This window comes from Paramormyrops kingsleyae, chromosome 19 (genome assembly GCF_048594095.1).
Source record: "Paramormyrops kingsleyae isolate MSU_618 chromosome 19, PKINGS_0.4, whole genome shotgun sequence".
In the NCBI taxonomy this organism is placed as follows: domain Eukaryota; kingdom Metazoa; phylum Chordata; class Actinopteri; order Osteoglossiformes; family Mormyridae; genus Paramormyrops; species Paramormyrops kingsleyae.
The window spans coordinates 8,506,597-8,525,873 of record NC_132815.1 but is presented as its reverse complement, the minus strand read 5'-3'; the positions used below and the strand labels follow the sequence as shown (position 1 = coordinate 8,525,873).

General features: G+C 41.5%; 1 protein-coding gene across 1 annotated transcript in view; it reads left to right on the top strand.

Moving 5' to 3' along the window:
• LOC111834255 (uncharacterized) overlaps window positions 1-19,277 on the top strand; it is a 72,207-nt gene that overhangs the window by 3,885 nt on the left and 49,045 nt on the right. Inside the window, exons 3-13 of the mRNA XM_072702475.1 lie at window positions 501-625; window positions 1,010-1,124; window positions 3,104-3,334; window positions 3,969-4,178; window positions 6,166-6,342; window positions 10,217-10,403; window positions 10,981-11,093; window positions 11,800-11,976; window positions 13,105-13,294; window positions 13,979-14,184; window positions 15,659-15,721. Coding sequence (XP_072558576.1) covers window positions 501-625; window positions 1,010-1,124; window positions 3,104-3,334; window positions 3,969-4,178; window positions 6,166-6,342; window positions 10,217-10,403; window positions 10,981-11,093; window positions 11,800-11,976; window positions 13,105-13,294; window positions 13,979-14,184; window positions 15,659-15,721 — 1,794 coding nt within the window. The remainder of the gene's footprint in view (window positions 1-500; window positions 626-1,009; window positions 1,125-3,103; window positions 3,335-3,968; window positions 4,179-6,165; window positions 6,343-10,216; window positions 10,404-10,980; window positions 11,094-11,799; window positions 11,977-13,104; window positions 13,295-13,978; window positions 14,185-15,658; window positions 15,722-19,277) is intronic.

The following is a 19,277-nucleotide window of genomic DNA, read 5'->3' as shown; positions in this document are numbered from 1 at the left end:
ACTTATGCTGTACATTGTACCGGCCAACTGTGTGTTCAGTTCTAGGAGGCCAGTGTCTCTTTTGGTAATGATTTTTGTCATCAGAACTATTCCACACGCACAAGAAGCACATGTTTTTGTGTAACCCAATTGTAAACCAAGGAGAAGCGATATTACTTTCAGGTCACCACAAATGTTCCAGTTGTGTGTTGAATAGTATAGTCATTGCGGACTCAGCAGTGCTGATTTCTGCATGCTGACCTGCCCAAACTTGTCTGTGAAATAGTTTCTGGGAAGTGTTCATTCAATGGCTAGCAGACCTACTGATGTCAGCAGTCAAACAATAGATTCCTATGATCTTTACGCATATAAGTTGCATGCATTTTTGTATAACTTAAGATACACACCTGCTAGGCTAATTCTGAGCTCAGAATTGGAATCAGCACAATCAATTTAGTATAAAACAGCTCTTTTTACTCGTAGCAAAATCTGTTTTCCAGTGTAATATTTTTCCCCTTCAGAGGCGGTTCCCTATGGTACAGATATTCTCACATTAACAATGGAGGATCTTAATGAACTCCTGCCAGGTGAATGTAATTTTCAGCTCAGAAGACATATCATGGGTCTCATCGATGTCTTTTTACAGGTAAACCTCGTTAAGTAACAAAATACTACATTGTAGTCATAGTAACTATCCTTTTTACAGTAAATGCTAAAAAATATATCCTTAAAGTCATAGGAAATTTCATAGAATGGACCCTTTGTATAAACTTGCATGTTTTCTGCCATCTCACCTCTAGTATAGGAATTACTGAAACACTTTTCTCGTCAGTCACAACCTCACCCACAAAAATAATCAGGACTGTGCTGAGTCTTTGTGAGCAGCAGGTGCCCAAAGGTAAAAAGGGGCATCAGTACCTTTAAAGCTCACGCACAAGTTCACATTCTCAGTATCTTATGATTATTGTAATAAAGCCAAAGTACTTACATATAGTTTATTTTGCTTTTGTGCCAATTACTTATTAAAAAGATCACCAATGACAACGCCATTCCTGGGAAGGGCACTGATCCTGCTGGAGAGGAGAGTGAATCTGATCAGAAGACGATTGTATCACCAATGGAACATTCCACTGGTTCATCTGGAGGTAAAGGGTGTCTTGGGGACTGAGTGAACTCTACATGGATACAGACACTTGCCTTTCTGACCAGTGGACAGGTGGCTATGAGCACAATGTATACAAATAACCGGATCATAAGTACTAATTCTTTGACCTTTCAAGTAAATGTTATGTTTGGCACTGCTGCAGTTTAACTTCTAAAATTAAGGAGAATTTTCCACAGAGTGAGTGTATAAGCTAGGACAGTGTTTCTCAGTCCAGTAGTTGTGGACCCACAGACAGCTGGCATTCTTAACTCTTTCTCAGCTCCTAGCCAATCAAGAACACCAAATACCAGATACAGCTTTGTTGGGAACTGGGAGGGAGCAAATATGTGGACTGCCTGGGATCCCCGAGGACTGGATTAACAAACACTGCTATAGGGACCGTTTCAGCAGAATCAGGGAGAACTGAAATAAATTCTACAGCACAGAGATGTTATTAGGGCTGCAACTAACGATTATTTTGATAATCGATTAATCTGTCGATTACTTTTTCGATTAATCGGATTGGGGGGGGGGGGGCAAAAAAACAATTTGATTTCCAGCAATTTTTAATAACCCAGTCTGTCTTTGTACAAAAGTTGTTTCCAGCAACTCACATAAAAAACAAATGTATGCTACATTAAGAGTATACAAAAAAAATTAATAATTTGTAGCAGCTGAATCAACGTAATGAAAATCTTGTTTTATAAAGTGCAACCAGCATGGTGCTTTAGATAATGTATTCAGTACTCCAGTTTTTTAATGTAAAAGCACAGACTACCGCTGCTGCTACTAAGAATATTATTAAAGAATTGTCTAATGTTATTTAATGTTGATACACATATATGACAGGGGGAGAGAGCACGCCAGCGAGTATGTCTGCATTTATTACGGACAAATAAAGTAAACATTTATTGCGAAGAAAAAGCCTTTTCCGCATCTTACGCTAAAAATTACTGAGCAACGCAAATAAGACGATTGGTGCCCGTGAACGGCAGGTGGCAAATTTTGTTTTAAAACGTGTCCGGTTGTTTCAGCATACTACAGTGATGAACTGTAAATAAGATAAATAATATAAGGCTATTTAGTTTGTTTAATAAAAGGACAAGATATAAACCTGTTCTATCGGAAAGGTAGCCTTAAATGACTTCTGTTGCGATCTGGAGCTATATAGAAAATGAAATTAAATAAAATTAACTTGGGGCGCCCACCTAATAGAATGGTAGGGTAAACACGTTGTGGTATACTGTATGTAGCAGCATTTCTAGCCCCATAATAGCTGATTGTGTTGACAACCACGACTTCCCCTGCGTTCATTTAAACACATGTGCGTGTGTGAAGGGACGGGGCGGGTAACGCGGCCGGCAGTAACGCCATTGGTTGCAGTTATTAGTTATCCAATCCGACAGTAAACGGCTCATTAATAAGAATATTCTCAGAGTTATGGTCTCGAAATAAAATCCCGAGTCCTTGACAAGAACGAGTACAAATGCGGCTGCTTCAAAGACAAGATCGAGACCTTCAAAAACTGGTCTTGAGTACTACAACATTTGATATTACTATAAATTTCTATCGTGAAGAAATGAAGCAGTGGTGTAGTGGTAACAAGAAATTTAAGGTGGGTAAACTATATGCACAGCAGTAAAAACGGTGGGTAACTATATCATTAACATTAGTGATCTTAAAAAGGTGAGTAAAAGCTGTTTTGTAAATTTAAAAGGTGCGTAAATGGCGTTTATGTGCATTTACTTTTTTCTTTTATGGCGGTCGGCATCCAGCTTAATGGTACTTTACTGCCACCGCGGCTTTGGTTAGCTTACTGCTCCCAAATTAGGAGGTTGCCACTGTACTTATGTGTATAATAACGTAGACCCAACTAATCGATTATTAAATTAGTTGACAACTATTTTAATAATCGATTTTAATCGATTAAATCGATTAGTTGTTGCAGCCCTAGATGTTATTATGTATGTTCTTACCCAGATCTAATAATCTTGTGTGAAGATCATGCCCTGGAGGTCCAACAGTCCAATGTTGATCACACCAACGTGGATATGGAGGAGAAGCCGATGGCTGCCCAGGATGGCAAAAGGCCAAACATCACCAGTGACAGTGAGGTTCCTAGGACGGGCACTGATCCTGCTGGAGAGGAGAGTGAATCTGATCAGAAGATGATTGCATCACCAATGGATCATTTCACTGGCTCATCTGGAGGTAAATGGTGTCTTGGAGCCTGAGTGAACTCTGCATTCATTAAGGAGAATTTCCCACAGAGAGAGTGTAAAAACCAGGGCAGTGTTTCTCAACCCAGTCCTTGGGGATCCGCAGACAGCTGGCATTTTTAATCCTTCCCAGCTCCTAGCCAGTCAAGATCACCAAATACCTGGTTCTGCTGTGTTGGGATCTCTCTCTGACCAGTGGACAGGTGGCTATGAGCACAATGTATACAAATAACCGGATCATAAGTACTAATTCTTTGACCTTTCAAGTGAATGTTATATTTGGCACTGCTGCAGTTTAACTTCTAAAATTAAGGAGAATTTTCCACAGAGTGAGTGTATAAGCTAGGACAGTGTTTCTCAGTCCAGTCATTGTGGACTCACAGACAGCTGGTATTTTTAACTCTTTCTCAGCTCCTAGCCAATCAAGAACACCAAATACCAGGTTCAGGTGTGTTGGGATCTGGGAGGGAGCAAATATGTGGACTGTCTTGGATCCCCGAGGACTGGATTAACAAACACTGCTATAGGGACCGTTTCAGCAGAATCAGGGACAACTGAAATAAATTCTACAACACAGAGATGTTATTATGTATGTTCTTACCCAGATCTAATAATCTTTTGTGAAGATCATGCCCCGGAGGTCCTACAGTCCAATGTTGATCACACCAACGTGGATATGGAGGAGAAGCCGATGGCTGCCCAGGATGGCAAAAGGTCAAACATCACCAGTGACAGTGAGGTTCCTAGGAATGACACTGATCCTGCTGGAGAGGAGAGTGAATCTGATCAGAAGATGATTGTATCACCAATGGATCATTCCACTGGCTCATTTGGAGGTAAAGGGTGTCTTGGGGCCTGAGTGAACTCTGCATTCATACAGACACTTGCCTCTCTGCAATTTTACTTGCAAAAGTAAGGAGAATTTCCCACAGAGAGAGTGTATAAGCCAGGGCAGTGTTTCTCAACCCAGTCCTTGGGGATCCGCAGACAGCTGGCATTTTTAATCATTCCCAGCTCCCAGCCAGTCAAGATCACCAAATACCTGGTTCTGCCGTGTTGGGAACTGGGAGGGAGCAAATGTGTGGACTGTCTTGGATCCCCGAGGACTGGACTAACAAACACTGCCATAGGGACTGTTCTGGCAGAATCAGGAACAACTGAAATAAAACCTACAGCACAGAGATGTTACTATGTATGTTCTTACCCAGATCTAATGGTCTTGTGTGAAGGTCATGCCCCGGAGGTCCTACAGTTCAGTGTTGTTTGCACCCACTCAGGTCTAGAGCAGAAGCCGATAGCTGCCAAGGACGGCAAAAGGCCACACAAAAGCTCTAAAAGGGTGTTTAGGGGCCTGAGTAAATTCTACACTTTTTCACAGCAGGACCCCCCAGACCCACAGACGCTGACCATTCTGATAAGCGGACAGATGGCCATGAGCACAATCTTTACACTATACGCAAACCGCATTATATCTGCTCATCCTAAAATACGTACCGGCAGTGAAAGGCAATGCTGCAGTATGGAGGAAATGTAGCACTTCGTTTTTTATAACTTATAATTTCTGTGAGATAGAAAACATTGAATTCAGACTGCAGGGGTAGATACAGCAATCCTGCTTTACTGCTGGAAACAGTGAAGGCATTTCAGTCTATCCACTGGGCCACTGCCAGAAGGTTAATGTGACCAGTCTTAGGCAGAGAGAATAGTTTGAAATTCAGAGCATGTGAGCGGAGTGGAATGGAGCATGAGCGAGGAGCGGAGCGGGCGGAATTTGGTCAGAGCGCGGAGCGGTTTTTTAATTAAGGCTGGAGTGGTCGCTTTGTCTCGCTCCAGTTTCGCTCCGATACCACTCACACTACAATTCTGAGGCGTGCCCAAATCTACCCAGAATTCATCTGTACAATTATCAAGACTGTTACATAAATTGGCCGAGATGGAATTCGCAAAGTATTTCACAAAGGAAGCTGATAAATCATACAAGTGTACTATTCTTATCAAACGTATAGATGACAACAATGTAGAGCAAGAACAACAATGTGGTGAAACTGTTTCAGTGAGTAAAGATTCACTTTGGAATCACTTTTCTCAGAAACATGAGTGTGCTACCCGAACAGGCGGAAGCCAGAACAAAACGTGAGCAAGTTTTATATGGTTGTAGCATATTAAGTCTATAAAGTAAATTAACGTATAAAAGCCTATAAAGTAAATATTGGTAATCAAATAAATTTGTTTTGTCATTCAAAGTAGGTCTAATATGATTTTTTTAATTTCACGTAACGCTGTCAGTGAAATTTTATTTTATATGCTTGTAAAACTTCCTAGTTTGACCAGATTATTCCCCATCACTTCCAGTGCGATTGTCTAAATAAAGTGCTGCCTCTGTGCTGCAGCTGACTCATAATGGCAAATATTTTACAGAAAATTCAGTGATTCCTTCATATGGAGTATTCTGCTGGTTAACCCTAAACCCAAAGACGCTGAATTACGCCTTTTTACTTAAGCTGTCCAGTTCCTCTCAAGTTTGATACATATCTGTTGAAAGCTTTCAGGTATTCTTCCTGTTCATAACAGTTGTAATTCTTTTTAAGGTTATAATAAAGACTGACTTTATTGATCCCCGGGGGATATTCTGGTGTGTACAGCAGCAGGAACACACACAAACACTCCTGGGCAAAAAAATGGGCCAAACCCAAAATTCACAACATGAAGCTTTGGCCAATTTCTTTTGCCAAGGAATGTATAGATAATTCCAAAGAGAGGTGCAAAGATAGCACAGATAGTGCAAGCAAAATACTTCTTTTGAATTTTTAACATCTTCCACAGTGAAAGTCCACGTGCTGGTCACCGGAGAAATTTTCAATACTCATGAGACCTTCATGCAAAAGCTGAAGCTGCGGATAGAGCTCTGCAGTGCAGAGAGCAGCAACATCATCCTGGTCTTCTGTCCTGTTGTTTCTCATATTAGGACAGACATGGAGGCAGCAATGGCCAGAGTTACAGGTGAGACAGGATTCAGTCTCTGCTGTATGTCACCTTTGCCATGAAATCCAACAAAGACACGGCAAACAGGGATTATGTAATAACAGATAATCTGGTAGATGCAATTAATCAATAAAAATGATAACTTTTTAAATAATAAGATTTCCACAAAGTTTACATACTGTGTAACAGAATGAAACAATGGGGCGGTACAGTGATGCAGTGGTTCACACTGTTGCCCTTCGCCTCTTGGTTCGATGCGCTCCAGCTCTAAATGTGGAGTTTGCATGTTGCATGTGGAGTTTGCATGTTCTCCCCGTGTCATCATGGGGTTTCCTCCAGGTTCTCCGGTTTCCCCCCACAGTCCAAATACATGTTAAGGTGAATTGGAGCTGCCAAATTGTCCATAGGTGTGCATGTGTGTGTGAATGGTGTGTGTATACGTGCCCTGTGATTGGTTGGTGCCCCATTCTGGGTTATTCCCAGCCTTGCACCCGTAGTTTCCAGGATAGGCTGTGGACCCCCACGACCCTGCATAGGACAAGTGAGTACAGAAAATGGATAGATGGATGGATGGATGGATGAGGGGAAGCAACAGCATCAATCAGAACCCACAGTAACCTGTTCGGTTTCTCCCTTCCACAGAAGACAAACCTGTCATCCTGGTGTTCATGCACTACTGTAATAACCCCAGTCACATAACCAACATCATAGTGCAACCGTCCAGGAGCAACATAGTGCAAGTCGTCCACTGCGCCTTCCATGAAACTATAGGGCTGCTGGAATGTCAGGAAAATGAGCAGGTGGTCAACACCGTGCAGTCAGCACTGCTGAGGTACAAGTGAAGAAACAGACCCTCTGCAGGGGAAGCGGCCATTAACACAAATACTGTGCACACACTCAGGATATTAATAGTTTAATCAAGCAAACCATGTGATTATTCCACTGTCGAGTTGAACTGTGTATGCAGATACTCCCACCATATATGAAAGATATAAAAAGCAGATATTTATAGATATGTGAGATATAAAAACACTAATAAAAAGTAGCAAATTACAAATTTTACATCAGCAGTATTTTTCTGGAGAAAATCTAACAAGGACACTGTTGTGTATGTGACTGAAACATTGAACAGAAAAACTGAAGGGTACAATGTATGGAGGTAACGTAATTATTTTGCCATTTATATACATTATACCCTTATATACAGTATGTATCTATATGTTTATTTGTATACTGTGTATAACATGCCCCCAAGGGTGTTATAAAGGTGGGGGGGTTTTAATGATTCCAAGGGGTCCTTGGTGACAGGGGTCATAAACATTTTGGAACATAATTAGATTAACCTGGCTTGAGGGTTCAGTATGATATGCTGTCATTGGACCCACAGTCTTAGTCAGCACCACTGCTTAGTCACTCACCTAAAGGATTATTAGGAACACCTGTTCAATTTCTCATTAATGCAATTATCTAATCAACCAATCACATGGCAGTTGCTTCAATGCATTTAGGGGTGTGGTCCTGGTCAAGACAATCTCCTGAACTCCAAACTGAATGTCAGAATGGGAAAGAAAGGTGATTTAAGCAATTTTGAGCGTGGCATGGTTGTTGGTGCCAGACGGGCCGGTCTGAGTATTTCACAATCTGCTCAGTTACTGGGATTTTCACGCACAACCATTTCTAGGGTTTACAAAGAATGGTGTGCAAAGGGAAAAACATCCAGTATGCGGCAGTCCTGTGGGCGAAAATGCCTTGTTGATGCTAGAGGTCAGAGGAGAATGGACCGACTGATTCAAGCTGATAGAAGAGTAACTTTGACTGAAATAACCACTCGTTACAACTGAGGTATGCAGCAAAGCATTTGTGAAGCCACAACACGCACAACCTTGAGGCGGATGGGCTACAACAGCAGAAAACCCCACCGGGTACCACTCATCTCCACTACAAATAGGAAAAAGAGGCTACAATTTGCACGAGCTCACCAAAATTGGACAGTTGAAGACTGGAAAAATGTTGCCTGGTCTGATGAGTCTCAATTTCTGTTGAGACATTCAAATGGTAGAGTCAGAATTTGGCGTAAACAGAATGAGAACATGGATCCATCATGCCTTGTTACCACTGTGCAGGCTGGTGGTGGTGGTGTAATGGTGTGGGGGATGTTTGCTTGGCACACTTTAGGCCCCTTAGTGCCAATTGGGCATCGTTTAAATGCCAAGGCCTACCTGAGCATTGTTTCTGACCATGTCCATCCCTTTATGACCACCATGTACCCATCCTCTGATGGCTACTTCCAGCAGGATAATGCACCATGTCACAAAGCTCGAATCATTTCAAATTGGTTTCTTGAACATGACAATGAGTTCACTGTACTACAATGGCCCCCACAGTCACCAGATCTCAACCCAATAGAGCATCTTTGGGATGTGGTGGAACGGGAGCTTCGTGCCCTGGATGTGCATCCCACAAATCTCCATCAACTGCAAGATGCTATCCTATCAATATGGGCCAACATTTCTAAAGAATGCTTTCAGCACCTTGTTGAATCAATGCCACGTAGAATTAAGGCAGTTCTGAAGGCGAAAGGGGGTTAAACACCGTATTAGTATGGTGTTCCTAATAATCCTTTAGGTGAGTGTATATGGTACTATTGGTAAAGTGAAATTTGAGAATGAAACTTTTAGTCGGCAATTTAACCTCAGACAACAAACCAGCGCTGTAGCTCATCATTGTGTTTACATGTGGGTGGTGCTCCTGTTACACGATGGGTGTGTTTTATTTTAACTTTTTGGACGGAGCTCGACATCAAACATACATATACAAACTTTTCTGAATAAATATTACGAAAATATCAAGTAATTGTGTTCCTAACAAATACTGTGTTTTGTTGTTATTTCTAGTAGATTTCCAGCCAGTTTTGAATGTTTTTCTATCCCTTTATTTATAGGTTAATAATAAATAAATTATAAAATAGTTTTTCCCCAGAAGGGCAGTACTTGCATCACTGCGGAAGCAAATACGTTCTTTGTTTTCCATCTAATGTGAATAATATTGATGTTTTATGAATTATTAGGGGTGTGTTTTGGTGGAAAATGTTTAAAATACATGCCTTTACATGGGCCCATGTTAAATACATAAATGAATGTATCCCGCAATCTGATCGATAGTCCACAGTTCTTTGATTGCCACTGTGCTGCCTCTGATCTCCTTCCTATTCAGGCGAACTGACCCGGCGACTCCTTGGTACACGCTGCCCATCAGGCACTCAATGGAAGCCAGCAAGAAGAAACATAACAAGGATATAAATACCCAGACCTTCCACTAGTTATACCCTCAAGCACACAAAACAAAATACAAACATTCCTTTAAAACACTTAACTGCAATATCATTGTGTGATTAAACCACATCCAGCCCAGCTACAGCTCGTCTTCCATCAATTCTGATCACTCCATCTATTCTCACTGAGATCCCCCCATCCGGAAGAGACAACCGCAAAAAATTTCTCCCTATTCCATGCCCCTCCCAAATTAAATTGGCAAATAAATCCATTAATTAGTCACACATGTCATTAATCACAGATTTCAGAAATGCAGCAAAACCCCCAAAACACAGCACCCCACAGCACACAAATTGCAAAAACAAAGGGGAAAAAAATACAACCAATTAAAGAAAAAAACCCAAATCTTACGTCTCCCCCTTGTCCCCTGTCTACCAACCCCATGCCTGACATCACTGACCACTTGTGCACTTCAGGTTAATCCTGAACCAACTAGCCAATCCTATGCAGCAAACAGCTTTTCTTTGTTCTCACCTCATTTAAGATGTAAAAAACCAGGAGGGGAAGCAACAGCATCTATCAGAGCCCACAGTAACCTGTTTGTTTTCTCTCTTCTACAGTAAACAAACCTGTCATCCTGGTGTTCATGCACCACTGTCACCACCCCAGTCACATGACCAACATCACAGTGCAACCATGCAGGAGCAACATGCAAGTCGTCCACTGCGCCTTCCATGAATCTAGAGGGCTGCTGGAATGTCAGGAAAATGAGCAGGTGGTCAAAGCAGTGCGATCAACACTACTGAGGTACAAGTGAAGATACAGACCCTCTGCAGGGGAAACGTGTATTAACACAAATTCTGTGCAGACACTCAGGATATTAATCAGCTTAATCAATTATCCTCAGAATTTGTAATCAAACTGTGTGATTATTGGAACTATGCAGTTGAACTTTTCCGACTAAGAAACACCCACCAAATATAAAAACACTACAGAAAAACCCAACAAATTACAAATTTTACAGATCAACAGTAACTATCAGGAGAATCTCTAACATCTGTACTGTATTGTATGTGACTGAAAAATTAAACAGAAAAAATTCATGAGTAACTTGTTTTGAAAGTAACAAATTAGTTTTACTTTTATATATGGTATACATTATACATACACTTATTTATGAATTTATGTATCTGTTTATTTATACTGTACAGTATATACCACACACACACACACACACACACACACACACACACACACAGTTAACACAGACACTCCTATTGTCTGATCTATCAAATTGTTCATTTTAAAGGTCAACAGTACCTGTTAGGCTATTATATATTATAATTTCATTGCACAAATGTATTTTATTACATACACTCTGCAGGTATGTTGATTCGCATGATGAAGTGCCACACCCTAAAATGCCTCGCACCCAACCAGGGACGGTGCAGCAGCAGATGTCCACCCAGGGTGACAATGAGCACAGTGTGTACAAAGGTATATATTCCAAGTAATGGATCAACTCCTAACCCAAAAATACATATTAGCAGTGGAAGGCAAAGCTGCAGTATGGCGGAAATGCAGCATTTTGTTTTTGTAACTTATAAAGCTCAGGCAGAGGTTAAAACGGCAGGGATGTTTGTTGCAGTTCAGCATAATTGCTGGAAATAGTCAGACCACTTCCTGTTGCCAACTGATCCACTGCCATAAAATTAATGTGACCAGTTTTATGCAGGAAGAAAAGTTTTAATAAAATCCAGTTTCAGCTGTAGTGTGGTCACCAGGGGTCACTTCCCTATTGGATCTAGTGGAATCCCCCTTATACATGTCCTCTCACAGTTTTGTAGTTTAAACAGATTCTCATTCATCCCTTCCATGCTTACCTGTCAGATGATTTCATTGTCTCCTTTGCCTGAAGTCTCCTGCTTCAAACAAAAACATTCAATATCACCCATCCGAAATGATTCAGTTTCAGTCTCAGCAAAGTTAGTGTTCTGCCTTTTCCATCTAAATTTCAAATTTATATATCACATTAAAATCCACATTAAAACTGTGATTAAATTCCTCTTCTCCATCTAGTCGGAGATGGAGAACATTTTACCACACAGCTGGATCAATGACACATACTGTAGAAGGAATCTATACATAGAAAGTTTTCATGAATGTTTCCTGTTCATTTTTAAATTCCATCTCTCTTTCACAGTGAAAGTCCACATGCTGCTTGCTGGAGAAACTTTCCAGACCCATGAAACCTTCATACAAAAGCTGAAGCTGCAGATAGAGCTCTGCAGTGCAGAGAGCAGCAGCATCATCCTGGTCTTCTGTACTGTTGTTTCTCAGATTAGGACAGACATGGAGGCAGCAATGGCAAGAGTTACAGGTGAGACAGGATTCAGTCTCTGCTGTATGTCACCTTTGCCATGAAATCCAAAGAAGGTACAGCAAGTAGGTATTATGTAGATCATCTATTCACAGAGGAAGTTGTGATTTATTTAACAGAAGCTGCCCATGAGAAGTTGCCCTGTTTTGTAGAATGAGCAAACCATCTTGCTCCTATTCTTGGTCCTCACAAGTATAGCAAACATACACATTCACGATTTTTGGTTAATCATGGGTTATTTTGTTTTGACTGACAGACTGGTAGATAAAATTAATCAATAAAAATGATTACTTTTTAAATAATAAGATTTCCACAAAGTTTACATACTGTGTAACAGAATGAAACAATGGGGCGGTACAGTGACGCAGTGGTTCACACTGTGGCCCTTCGCCTCTTGGTTTGATGCGCTCCAGCTCTAAATGTGGAGGTTGCATGTGGAGTTTGCATGTTCTCCCCGTGTCATCATGGGGTTTCCTCCAGGTTCTCCGGTTTCCCACCACAGTCCAAATACATCTTAAGGTGAATTGGAGCTGCCAAATTGTCCATAGGTGTGCATATGTGTGTGTGAATGGTGTGTGTATACGTGCCCTGTGATTGGTTGACCCCCCATTCTGGGTTATTCCCAGCCTTGCACCTGTAGTTTCCAGGATAGGCTGCCAACCACCACGACCCTGCACAGGACAAGTGGGTAAAGAAATTGGATAGATGGATGAATGGATCCATCCATCCATCCATCCATCCATTCTCTTCGACTTTCTTTTTACTGTGGTTGTGATTCACTCAGTAAAATTTGTTTCTGCTATTTATTTCTACAGCAATGCACATACAGTACAGTATTTATATCATTATTTGTTTCTTGCCTAGTCTATAACAAACATGCAGGTCAGCCTGGACTCTGAATCTATGTAATAATTTTCCTTACTTCAAAGGACCTTGGCTTTTATAGGTTTTCTATCCATCCTTCTATGACAATTTGTGCACTACAGGTTAATACTGAGCCAACAGCCAATCCTAGGAAGCAAACAGCTTTTCTTTGTTCTCACCTTATTTAAGATGTAAAACCCATGAGGGGAAGCAACAGCATCTATCAGTGCCCACAGTAACCTGTTTGGTTTCTCTCTTCCACAGAAGACAAACCTGTCATCCTGGTGTTCATGCACCACTGTCACAGCCCCAGTCACATGACCGACATCACAGTGCAACTATGCAGGGGCAACATAGTGCAAGTTGTCCACTGCGCCTTCCATGAAACTAAAGGGCTGCTGGAATGCAAGGAAAATGAGCAGGTGGTCAAAGCAGTGCGATCAACACTGCTGAGGTACAAGTGAAGATACAGACCCTCTGCAGGCTAAGAGAGTATTTACACAAATACTGTGCACATACTAAGGATTTTAATCAGTTTAATCAAGCAAACCCTGTGATTATTCTGCTGTCAAGTATGCAGAAACTCCCACCATATATGAAAGATATAAAAAGCAGAAATGAAAGATATGTGAGATATAAAAACACTATTTAAAAAGTAGCAAATTACAAATTTTACATGTCAGCAGTATTTTTTCTGGAGGAAATCTAACAAGGACACTGTAGTGTATGTGACTGAAACTTTGAACAGAAAAACTGAATGGAGGTAACGTAATTATTTTGGCATTTATATACATAATATATACACTTATATACAGTGTGTATTTACTGTATATGTTTATTTGCATACTGTGTATAACATGCCCCCAAGGGTGCCATAAAGGTGGGGGGGGGGCTTTAATGATTACAAGGGGTCCTTGGTGACAGGGGTCATAAACATTTTGGAGCATAATTAGATTGGCCTGGTTTGGGGGTTCAGTATGATGTGCTGTCATTGGACCCACAGTCTTAGTCAGCACCACTGCATGCCCCTATATGTTGATCTAGCTAGCTGTAAATTTTAAAGATCAAAAAGAATGTCAGGAGATGTGTATGTAATAAAATACTGGTACATAATGTATTTCAATGCACATTTTTGCAGACTCTGCAGGAACGTTGATGTTCAAGCTGAGGTCCCTCTCACCCAGTCGAAGATTGAGCAGCAGCCAATGGCAGCTCAGAATGCCAACAGGCCAATCATGACCAATGAGGTACCAAGGACGGGTACCAAGCCAATGACAGAGGAGAGGGAATCTGGTCAAAGGACGATTGTACCAGCAAAGGGACATTCCACTGGCCCTTATGGAGGTAAAGGGTGACTTGGGGCCTGAGTGAACTGTACATGAATGCAGACACTGGCCTCTCCAGCCAGTGCACAGGTGGCTATGAGCACAATGTGTACAGAGATAGATATTCCAGGTAACGGTGTCATAATCCTCTGTATTCACCTTATTTCACCATGCAACCTTTAAAGAGTTTGTTTCTCTCACCTTTGTGTTTGAATTTTCATGACCTTGGTCATGAAACTCATGGTAAGAAGTTTCCATTTGGCAAGAAGTTTCCAAGATTACTTCTTTAACATACAGTATGCACTTAAGTATGTGCTGTGTGTAACAAACAGCTGATCACATAAGCATGGATCACAAATATATCACTATACTCAAATACTGTATGTATTTTTAAATTTGTGTTGTGTAAAATCATATCCACAACAATAATGATTTGTACACATGAAATGGGTTTTGCACATTTGTGGATCATTTCTTGTCTATTTGTGGATCATGTTACATTTGTGACATCGCTCCTTTTTATTTGCAAAATTTTGTCAAATTCCTATTGCAGCTGATCTGTAGAAAACATCCACAAATATGAGGTGCAGTCATGATATATATTGTTATCGGGATATGAGATGACTTATACCCAGTATAATACACAGTAAAACTTTACTACGGTCACAGAATTTCGAGAGTTTGGGGAAGCCTATTTGTCACAATAGCTAATGTACCAACTTCTCTTTGATTGGTTCCCCACTAAGGTGACCTGTTACTGTATATAGAATTTTAGGATGAGGTGCAGGCATATGGAATGGAGATTTCTGCATAGTTCATAGCTGTCCAGAGTTATACAGAGTTAATAGCTACCAATCAGCCAATCAGAAAATAGCATTTGTTGTTTCCGGGTAAATTCCAAAACAAGTTACATGTGATCTCGCTGCAAGCACATTATTACATGGATGCACGCACACATGGAGTGCAGACAAGGTGGAACTGGAAGAGCAAGATCCGATGAATGCGGTAGGCAGGGCTCTCAAGTCTCATTCATTGACCATGAGACACACGCTCCACCCCTAACAGACGTAATCTCACTCCAAACTTTTGATGAAACTTAAGAGCCCTGGTCCAAGCACTGTTTGAGATCCACGATCTTGAAACATAATCTGCTCTGAGCAGGTTTTGGCATGTAGCATGAGTTACCATGGTGATGTGTCCTGCTAAGAAGAGAACCAATGTTCTGTTATCGAAAAGTCATAGTTACCACTACTTATCCTCAAAGTTGTCTGGCTAAGAAAGGAATCCGGCTACATGACAGTTGTCACACTGGAAGTTACAACACAATGTAAACAAAGATGGCCCCTCCCTTCCTGCCATGGAAAATAAGGTGAATACATTTACTCGCAAAACATGCTAGTCTGACCACATTATTCTCCATTGCTTCCAGTGTGATTGTGTAAACTAATTGTTACCTTAACTGCAACTTATTCAAGATGGTGAATATTTTACAGGAACTTCATTTTTGTCTAAGACTGGACGATTCTTCTCAAAGTCAAACTGGAATATCTCTTCAGGTCAGCTTTTCAGTACTTCTCAACTTTGAAATCTACTGTCCATAATGATTAACCATCAGTCAAACCCTGTACACTATGACTGACTCAAGATGTCAAATATTTTACAGAATCTGTAAAGTCTTCTATCTCACGCTTGAACCCAAACCCTAATAGGCTGAATAACTCCTCTTTAGGTAAGCTGTTCAGTGCTTCTAAGGTTTAAGATATACTCTCTGAAATTATTCACTTTCTGTCAAAACTCAACAACAGCATAATGTTCCTATCTTTTCCATCTAAACTATAGATTGAGCCATAATGTTAAAATCGTGATAGTCTGAGATGGTTAACATTCTACCACATAGATGGCACACAGAAGAAATCTCATACAGTTTTCATTTAGGCTTCCTGTTCACAACAATTATAACTCATATTTAAATTCCATCTCTCTTCCATAGTTAAAGTCCACATGCTGGTTGCTGGAGAAACTTTCCAGGCCCATGAAACCTTCATACAAAAGCTTAAGCTGTGGATACAGCTCTGCAGTGCAGAGAGCAGCAGCGTCATCCTGGTCTTCTGTCCTGTTGTTTCTCAGATTGAGACAGACATGGAGGCAGTAATGGCCAGAGTTACAGGTGAGACAGGATTCAGTCACTGCTGTATGTCACCTTTGCCATGAAATCCAACAAAGACACAGCAAACAGGTGTTATGTAGTTAATCTCCTCACAGAGGAAGATGTGATTTATTTAACAGAAACTGCCCATGAGAAGTTGTCCTGTTTTGTAGGATTAGCAAACCATCTTGGTTTGCTCATATAGTTGGTCCTCACAAGTATAGCAAAACATACACATTCACGATTTTTGGTTAATCACGGGTTATTTTGTTTTGACTGACAGATAATCTGGTAGATACAATTAATCAATAAAAATTATTTATTTTTAAATAATAAGATTTCCACAAAGTTTACATACTGTGTAAGGCAATGAAACAATGGGGCGGTACAGTGATGCAGTGGTTCACGCTGTTGCCCTTCGCCTCTTGGTTCGATGCGCTCCAGCTCTAAATGTGGAGTTTGCATGTTGCATGTGGAGTTTGCATGTTCTCCCCGTGTCATCATGGGGTTTCCTCCAGGTTCTCTGGTTTCCCCCCACAGTCCAAATACATGTTAAGGTGAATTGGAGCTGCCAAATTGTCCATAGGTGTGCATGTGTGTGTGAATGGTGTGTGTATACGTGCCCTGTGATTGGTTGGTGCCCCATTCTGGGTTATTCCCTGCCTTGCACCCGTAGTTTCCTTGATAGGCTGTGGACCCCCACGACCCTGCATAGGACAAGTGAGTACAGGAAATGGATGGATGGATGGATGGATGGATGGATGGATGAGGGGAAGCAACAGTATCTATCAGTGCCCACAGTAACCTGTTTGGTTTCTCTCTTCCACAGAAGACAAACCTGTCATCCTGGTGTTCATGCACCACTGTCACAACCCCAGTCACATGACCGACATCACAGTGCAACCATCCAGGAGAAACATAGTGCAAGTCGTCCACTGCGCCTTCCATGAAACTAAAGGGCTGCTGCAATGTCAGGAAAATGAGCAGGCGGTCGCTGAGGTGCAAGAGAAGCTGAGGAAATTCTAGTGATGAAGCAGACCCTCTGCAGGGGAAAGTTGTATTAACATAAATACTGTGCACACATGCAGGATATTAATCAGATTAATCAATTATCCATAGAATTTGTAATCAAACTGTGTGATTATTCTGCTGTGGAGTTGAACTATGCAGAATATTTCCGACTAAGAAACACCCACCAAATACAAAAACACTACAGAAAAACCCAACAAATTACAAATTTTACAGATCAACAGTAACTATCAGGAGAATCTCTAACATTTTAACTGTATTCTATGTGACTGAAAAAATAAACAGAAACAAATTCATGACTGTAACTTATTTTAAAAGTAACAAATTAATTTGTCTTTTATATGTTATACTTTGTGTATAAAGCTCATTGGAAGTTTAAGGCATATAATGGGACACCCCCCCAACCCCCCACTGTATTAATTGGTTTCATGTTATTTTACTTTATATTACTTCTTTTCATGTACTAACTGGCTGCATTTTATTTTATGGAGCAGGTGAGATTTATATTGTTATCCATTGTATTTTTTTATTATTTCAGTTTCTTGTTTAGCCGATGCTAACTGACATGTTGCCATGAGGCATCTGGGTCCTGTCGGAGGACAGATGTGCGGTTTTTGGATTAATGAATGCGCAGGAGAGAGCTGCCGGTGTGTGTGATGGTTGGAGTAATACAACATTAAAACCTTTTATTTGTTTTAAATCTATACGCGCCTGGATATTCTGTTATTTTTTTAACCCCAGTGCATAACAAATTTGGTGGCAGTGGTGGGACCTGTAACGCCACAACCCGCCGATGGGGGGCTGAGCTCGCCGAGTTCGACTTCCCTCTCCGTTACTGTCCAGGCAGGATGCTGAAGGCTTGTCATGTATGCCACTGGACATGGAGCAGCACATGTGCTTGTGCTCACAGGAAACCCAGCCGGAGGTGATTGCTACAGTCACACAGTCAATCTGGTTAGAGTCCCAAGAGCAGGTCCCCTGGATGCCCAATCACAGATGGCCCTATTGCCACAGCCTGTGCAGAGGTGGCAATAGTATCATCTGTAATGTGAGTGTCCACTGAAGAACTACGGTAACCTCAGGAGGGTGACCCAGTCCTTGACAAAGTGCTGCAGTATATCATGTCAAACTTGGCTTGTTTCTGAAGTTCTGTTCCTGGTGTTGCCTGGTTCCCTTTGTAGTATTTACCCCTGTTTAGTTCTGACCCCTGGTGGTCCTGTTATTTTGTGACTTTCCCAGTGTCTGTTTGTTTTAGTTACTTTAATAATCCCCTTTGTTTTGGAGCTGTAAGTGGATCGTCACGCTTTTTTCCCGCCTGCGCCATGCCACCACCCTAGCCTCCATGATCCAGCATCTGCTCTAACACTGCATCGTGAGAAGGACCCTACGTCACATCAACCCCAACAAAGCCGGTGGCCCGGACGGGGTTCCTGGGCGGGTCCTGAAACCCTGTGCGGGACAGCTGGTGGCAGTGTTCACCAGCCTGTTCAACATCTCCTTAGAAAAAGCCATCATTCCCACCTGCCTCAAAATTGGTACCATCACCCCGGTTACAAAACAGGCAGCGGTCAGGTCCCTGAATGACTACCGCCCAGTTGCCCTGACCTCCATAATAACGAAATGCTTTGAAAGACTGGTTCTAACCCACCTAAAGAAACACATCCTGCATTCCCTAGATCGACACGTTTGCCTACAGGGCAAATGGGTCAACTGAGGATGCTGTCTCACTGACCCGTCACACACAGAAAGACAGCTGCGTACGGATGCTGTTTATCGACTACAGCTCTGCCTTCAATACCATCACCCCAAACAAGCTGGCTACCAAACTGATCAACCTGGGCCTCAACACACACCTGTGTAATTGGATTCTGGACCTCTTCACAAGCAGACCACAGACTGTCCGCATGGGCAAACACTCCCACACTGTCATAACACTA